The sequence below is a fragment of the Bison bison genome, unplaced genomic scaffold (assembly GCF_000754665.1).
Source record: "Bison bison bison isolate TAMUID 2011002044 unplaced genomic scaffold, Bison_UMD1.0 scf7180017864236, whole genome shotgun sequence".
NCBI lineage: Eukaryota > Metazoa > Chordata > Mammalia > Artiodactyla > Bovidae > Bison > Bison bison.
In genome coordinates this window covers 1,868,958-1,875,914 of record NW_011494808.1, presented here as the reverse complement: position 1 = coordinate 1,875,914, position 6,957 = coordinate 1,868,958, and the positions used below count along the sequence as shown (strand labels likewise).

The window sequence follows — 6,957 nt, the reverse complement described above, 5'->3', positions numbered from 1 at the left end:
TTGCTGTTGTTTACTCACTCAGTCGTGTCCCACTCTTTGTGACCCCACGGACTGCAGCACACCAGGCTTCCCTGTCCTTCACTATCTCCTGGAATTTGCTCAAACTCATGTCCTTGAGTCGGTGATGCCATCCAATTATCTCATTCTCTGTCTTCCTCTTCTCCTCCTGCCTTCAATCTTTGCCAGCATCAGGGTCTTTTCTAATGAGTTGGCTCTTCACATCAGGTGGCCAAAGTATTGGGGCTTCAGCTTCAGCATAGTCCTTCCAATGAATATTCAGGACTGATTTCCTTTAGGAATCACTGTTTGAACACTCTGTTCACAGTATAAGGTGCTGAGGATCAGTTCCTCTGCAGTCAAAGAGAACTGTGTGAGTTATTCATGCTGACTTATTGCCTTAGCTCTCAGGAAACAGTGCAAAATTGATGTTTGAGGATATACCTCTCTTAGCCTGGATCCTTCCCATATCTGCCTCCTTCTACTACATATTTATGCATTTACTGGGGCTGCAGAGACTTTCTGAGCACTTACTGTATGCCTGGCACCATGCCGGATGCTGAGGTTATAAGGATAAGTGAGACAAAATAAGACAAGATCCTGGCTCTCCAAGAGTTCCCGGTCACGTAGAAGACCCCCGAAAGCAAGCAGTTGTAAACCAAGAGTGTGGTAATGAAGTGTACACAGATGCTCTGGGGGGCAGAGAAGAGGAAGTTAATCCCACTAGGGGTGGAGAAGGAAGGTGATGGGCCGAGAGGGGAATCAGGCAAGGCTGCTGGAAGGAGGCAGTGCTGGAGGGATGAACAGGTGGGTTTGCCACGTAAAATACAGGATGTCCAGTTCAATTTAAATTCCACATAAACAAGAATGAGGTGTAGTATTAGTATATCCTATGCAATATTTGGGACATACTTATACTAAAAAAAAACTTGTTCATCTGAAATTCAAATTTTACCAGGCATCCTATATCTTCATTTGTTAAATCTGGTAAGTCTATGAGTTGGACTTTGTACAAAGGTGGAGGGTATTACTGACAAAATGACATGTGTGATCTGGAGGGTAGAGGTGGGTTACTGGAAGGACATTGGAGGACAAGATCTTGATTTGTTCTGAATTCTGGGCTTTTTCCTATGGACAGTCAAAAAGTCTATGAGGGTTTTAATCAGAGAAACAACCCATTAGAGATTTTTTTAATGTTAAGTTAAAAATATGGGTATTCACTAGATACTCATACTTAAAGCTTTGGAAGAACTTTTAGCTTAGAGCTCTTGAGTTATTTAGGCTGCCCTAGACTGTTTTATGGGAGAAGGCAATGGCAGCCCACTCCAGTGCTTTTGCCTGGGAAATCCCATGGGCGGAGGAGCCTGGTGGGCTGCAGTCCATGGGGTCTCGAAGAGTCGGACCCGATTGAGCGACTTCACTTTCACTTTTCACTTCCATGCATTGGAGAAGGAAATGGCAACCCACTCCAGTGTTCTTGCCTGGAGAATCCCAGGGACGGGGGAGCCTGGTGGGCTGCCGTCTATGGGGTCACACAGAGTCAGACACGACTGATGCAACTCAGCAGCAGCAGCAGCAGCAGCAGCAGACTGTTTTATGTATTTAACTTTTTACTGAAATATATATATATATGCAGAGAAGAATTCATATTCTGTGTATTCAGTTTTTTTTTTTTTTGTAAATTGTGGTATATTCTGAATTTTGTTAGTTTTTCTTCCTTCATTTATCTAGACGATCCTATGATCATCTCATTTGTTCTATTAATGCAGTAAATTAAATAGATTAATTTTTGAACTTAAAAAACATGTGTCTTAATCCCCCCTCTTTTCTGGAAGACAGTGTAGAAATTCTACAATGTATATATTTATAAATAAGGTGAAGTGAAGTGAAGTCGTTCAGTCGTGTCCGACTCTTTGCAACCCCACGGACGGTAGCCTACCAGGCTCCGTGGTCCATGGGATTTTCCAGGCAAGGGTACTGGAGTGGGCTGCCATTTTCTTCTCTAGGGGATCTTCCCAACCCAGGGATCGAACCCCGGTCTCCTGCGTTGCAGACAGACGCTTTACCGTCTGAGCCACTAAATAAGGTAGTTACATGAATACAAAGGGCCAAGCCCAGTTTGACAAGGACTCGTCTGGAGAGTGAGAGGGTAGGTCTGTCTGAGTGGTGGGGCAGGGAGTGTGTGACTGTGACCTTGAGGTTCAGGGCAGGTCCACTGCAGCTAGCGTGGCCTGGGGAGCAGAAATCACAGGGAACACAGTCTCCCTTCAGGAAAGGAAGGACATTCTACTGACGTTGCCTGAGCCTAGTGGCTGTGTCCCCAAGAAGCAAAAGGAGCCAGTGGTGGCAGCTTGGGGCTCAGCCAGCCCCATCAAGTGTGGTGCAGAGGTTCGCCAGTCCTGTCCTGGATGCGTAAGAATGCATTTGGAGGGACTTCCCTGGTGGTCCAGGGGCTAAGACTTTGAGCTCCCAATGCAGGGGGCTCTGGTTCGATCCCAGGTCAGGGAGCTAGATCCTGCATCGTGCAACTAAGAGTTTTCAAGCCACAACGAAGCCTGAAGATCCTGCATGCCACAGTTAAGACCCAGTGGTGACTCAGTGGTAAAGAATCCGCCTGACAATGCAGGAGACATGAGTTCGATCCCTGGGCCGGAAAGATCCCCTGGAGAAAGAAATGGCAACCCGCTCCAGTATTCTTGCCTGGAAAATTCCATAGACAGAGGAGCTTGGGGGAGAGGGGTGGGTACAAGAGTTGGACGCAACTCAGCATGCACACAGCCAAATATATAAATAAATAAAAGAATGCATCTGGAGGGCAGCTCTCATGTTACATGTTCTTAGGACAATAGAAAGTGAATAAAAAGAAAGATGCAGAGGGATATTTGCCTGGGAGGAGATGGGGCTGTGCCTTTAACTCCAAGTGTTTATGGTTCTTCCCAGACAGTCCCAAGCCCCAGACAGCAAGTCAGGCCAGTTCTTGAGTCAGAGGGACTTGGGAAGCACAGGGCATTTGTACCTCCATGGAGGCAGAGTGGAAAAGATGCTTATCCAAGCGAGAACATTACTGTGCCTGATGTTGTCTTGTGTGGAATGCTACTTTATTTATGTGCTTATTGGTCACGAGGCACGTGGGATCTTAGGCACCTGATCAGGTGCATTGGATCCCACGCCCCTCCTGCGTTGGAAGCTGAGTCTGAACCACTGGCTTAGCAGGGAAGTCCGTGGAATGCTTCTTTAAACGTTGCAGACCTTAGAAGCCTAACTGTGAACCTCAGTGACACTGGACACTGAGAATGCACAGATGGTACCTCCTGAGGGAGCAGGGCAGGCATTAACTGCTGCGATTTACAGATGAGCACTCCGCCCAGGGAGTTGAGTGCAAGTCGCCCAGCCACAAGAAGCAGAACTGGAGCCACACCCTGTGTTTCTTGACTCTGGGTCAGGATGCTTTTCTCCACATGGCCACAGACCCATCAGCGCCCAGCCACAGGCAGGACACCCTCCCCTCCGCCCTGGTGTCCCACTCCTGGCTGACTGAGAGGACGCCGAGTGTAGTTCTGGGGTGTGTGTGGTTAAGAATCTGCCTTGCAATGCAGGGGACACAGGTTCGATTCCCAGTCAGGGAACTAAGATCCCATGTGCTGCCGGGCAACGAAGCCTGTGTGCCACAACTAGAAGACCTGACACAAATAAATAAATACATAAAATAAAAAATATATATATATATAAAGAACAAAACCTGCCGGGAAGGTTTCCCCACCTTCTTGTTTTTCTTCTCTTTTTTTTTTTCTGTAACATGTAGCATGGAATCTTAGTTCCCAGACCAGGGACCAGGATTGAACCCTCGCCCCCTACAGTTGAAGGGGGAAGTCTTAACCACCGGATCACCAGGGAGGTCCCAACTGCTGTTTTTCTGGCAAAGGGCAGGGAGGATCTCTGGGTGTAGGTGCTGGGAGGCCCCACAGTGATCCTGCTTGGCCTGACCGTCAGCTTCGGGCGATGAGGAGGCTGAAGAATGCCTCCTTCATCTGGGGACTTGAGGCAACAGGGGACGTACTTCTGATGTTCTTGTACAGGCATCTGGTAGGGTGGGAAAAATAAGAACTTTTTTGAAATGAAAAACACAAATGTGAAGGTATATTTTTGTTCATTCAAGAAGGAAAGGTGTGTCTCCTGGTTCCTGATCCCATTCTGGAGACCCCTGGTTTCTGAGATCTCTGTCATGTCAATAACAGGTTTAAAGAATCTTTGCTCTAGAACTTTGTCCTCTACACACACACACACACACACACACAAATTCTTGCCTAGGGGAAGGGAGACTGGGCTTTGAAGTGCAAAATTTTGACAAAATGATAAAGGACAACTCCCCCTCCCCCGCCCCTCGCAAAACCCCAACAACTGCATTCACCTCTAAAATACGGAGTGTTTAGGACTGCCTGGTGCTGTCTTACAGTATGAGAACTGACTGGGGCTGGCAGTCATTCTCCAGAATCCTGTGCAGTGCTTAGTCGCTCAGTCATGTCTGACTCTTTGCAACCCCATGGACTGCAGCCTGCCAGGCTCCTCTGTCCATGGGGATTCTCCAGGCCAGAATACTGGAGTGGGCTGCCATGCCCTCCTCCAGGGGATCTTCCCAACCCAGGGATGGAACCAAGGTCTCCCACATTGAAGGCAGATTCTGAACCACCAGGGACGTCCATGGAAGACTCTAAGCACTGCAGACCGTAGAAGCCTAGCCTTGTGTGGGTTCAAGTCTGCCAGTGGGACTGAGACTTGAGCCCTGCCTTTCCAGCTGGGATTTGGGAGGAGCCAGAAATGCACTGAGTTTAAGATTCTGGCGGCTTAGTTGCTCTCATACCCCCTGTATTTCTTGGGACAGTCATGTCCCTGGGTGCCTCAAAAGCCCTCTCACTGAGACCGATTGGGGGTGATCAATCGGAAAAAACCAGACCTAGGCTAGGCCCTCCCATGAATGGAACTGTGACATTTACTGCTGCCTCGAGACCCCCAAGGACTGGTGGAGGAGCAGTCCCCTGAACTAATTTCCCGAATTTTCATATGGGACAGACAGGCCCTTCCACCATCTGGGGAAACGGTCCAGACATGAGTGAGGGCAGGGCGAAGCCTGCATGCAGAGCTGACAGGATGTTATCTGCTAACACAACTCTTTGCAGGGAGTGAGTAAACAGACACATTTGCCTGGGGACCGAGGGCCTGCCTCGAGGAGAGAAAAGGACCCCTACCAAACTGCATTTTTCTCTAACTGCCCCTTGAATTGAGACACAGTTGCCTGGTTTCCTGTGGTCTCTTCTCTGTCTGTAAGGAATGTCTTCCCCAGCTTCTGGGCTGAGCATTCCCAATTGTTTAGGGATTAACCCTTTGCCACCCGAAGGAGCCTTGCTCTCCCCCATCTCTTTCCCTCCGCATCGCCCCCTTGCTTTAGCGCACCTTTCATCAGCTTAGAGGTGATGGAGAAGTTGACCAGCGGCACAGCTCCCTGGGTGCACAGGGGCATCACTGTATCTTTAGGCGCAGGACTGCTTTAAGAGCCTCTCTTCATCGAAAAACTCCAGTCGTTTGACTTGGAATCTGTCCATCAAGAAATTTGGTCTGCAGGGTCCAAAGTCAGCTTCCCCCAGCAAGGCAGCGCCTCCTCTGGTGTCTGCCTTCAGCTCTGGGCTCTGTGGCCCATTTGCCACCTGGAGTAGTGCCACGCCACTCAGATGTGATCTGTAGCCTTCTCTGCGCCCCCTCTCCACCCCAAATTTTGGGACACAAGCAGTGTGGAGACCCAGCCAACCTCAGGGACAGCTGTTACTCTTGCCTGTCCCTGGAGTTGGTCGTGGTCACACTACTAGCTCTCTGGAGCTTGGGCCTCATTACAAAGAATCCCCAGGGACTCTGAGGCGGAGGGTGGCAGGGGGACCACCCTCTGTTCTGGGGTGGTGGAGGCGGGGTATGGGGAGTGGGCTGGATGGGAAGAATGGGCTGTTTCTGCTGGGACTTTTCTCTCGCCTCTGTCTGAACAGGAACCCTTGGTTTTTGACTTGAGGTTCCTGGGCCGGCTCTGAGTGTAGCATGTGTGCCTGAGTGATGGACTTGATATTTACACAAGCCACGCTGATAAGTGCACATGTGTTTTTAATGTTTTGGCTTTCTAGACCACAAACATGTCAATGTGCATATGCGTGCACACACAGACGTGCTGTCGGGCTGGGCCTTGAGCGGGGCTCTTTTTTCTCTTCTTCTTTTTCTTAAAAACAACAACAACAACAAAAAAAAACCCCCAAAAACCAAAACAAAAAAAACCCCCAACTGTCCTCCCCAAATCAACACCTTTGTGCGCACCCTTCCCTTCCACACTGCCTCGGGACTGTAGGAGGGCCATCATCTGGTTGTCTCACCTGGAAACGCAGCTGCCTTTTAAAGCCAGCAAACAGCCGGACTCCACCTTCCCCGGGTCTTCGGGGGAGCCGAGCCCCACCGGCCGGGGATGGAAAGGCAGACCTCCCTCGCTACAGCCTTCCTGAGCCCCGGTCCGTCGGCAACGGCCGCTTTCCGTACTGCAGCCACAGAGAACAACACCGAGAAAGCAGTCTGCTGCTGCGTTAAGTTAGGGAGAAGTGACACACAAAAAAGAAGTCTTGATTAGCTCATGGACTTGCAAGTACTGTTAAGCGTCCTTGCTTTCCTGAGATCTGACTCAAGCTAGCTGCAGCGTTGCGCATCCTTTTTATCCTCCGCACGCTTCTCTCTATCTCCTCTCTCTCTTCCTTTTTTCTTTCTTTCTTTTTTGTCTTTTCCTCGTTTTCCCTCCCTTCTTCCCTCTTTTATTTATTTTTTTGGTTTTGTTTTTAAGGGGTGTTGACCTGCGCTGAGTTCTGGGGAGCCGAGCCCTCCCGCCCGCGAGCCGATTGGCCGGCGGCGCGGGTGACTGACGGGCGGGCCCGGAGCGCTCCC

General features: G+C 49.7%; 1 protein-coding gene across 1 annotated transcript in view; it reads left to right on the top strand.

The window, feature by feature from the left end:
• Positions 1 to 3,996: 3,996 nt before the first annotated feature.
• The window catches only part of SFRP1 (secreted frizzled-related protein 1), a 46,785-nt gene continuing 43,824 nt past the window's right edge, over positions 3,997 to 6,957 (top strand). The window contains exons 1-2 of the mRNA XM_010846439.1: positions 3,997 to 4,080; positions 6,431 to 6,592. Of these exons, the coding sequence (XP_010844741.1) occupies positions 3,997 to 4,080; positions 6,431 to 6,592 (246 nt within the window). The remainder of the gene's footprint in view (positions 4,081 to 6,430; positions 6,593 to 6,957) is intronic.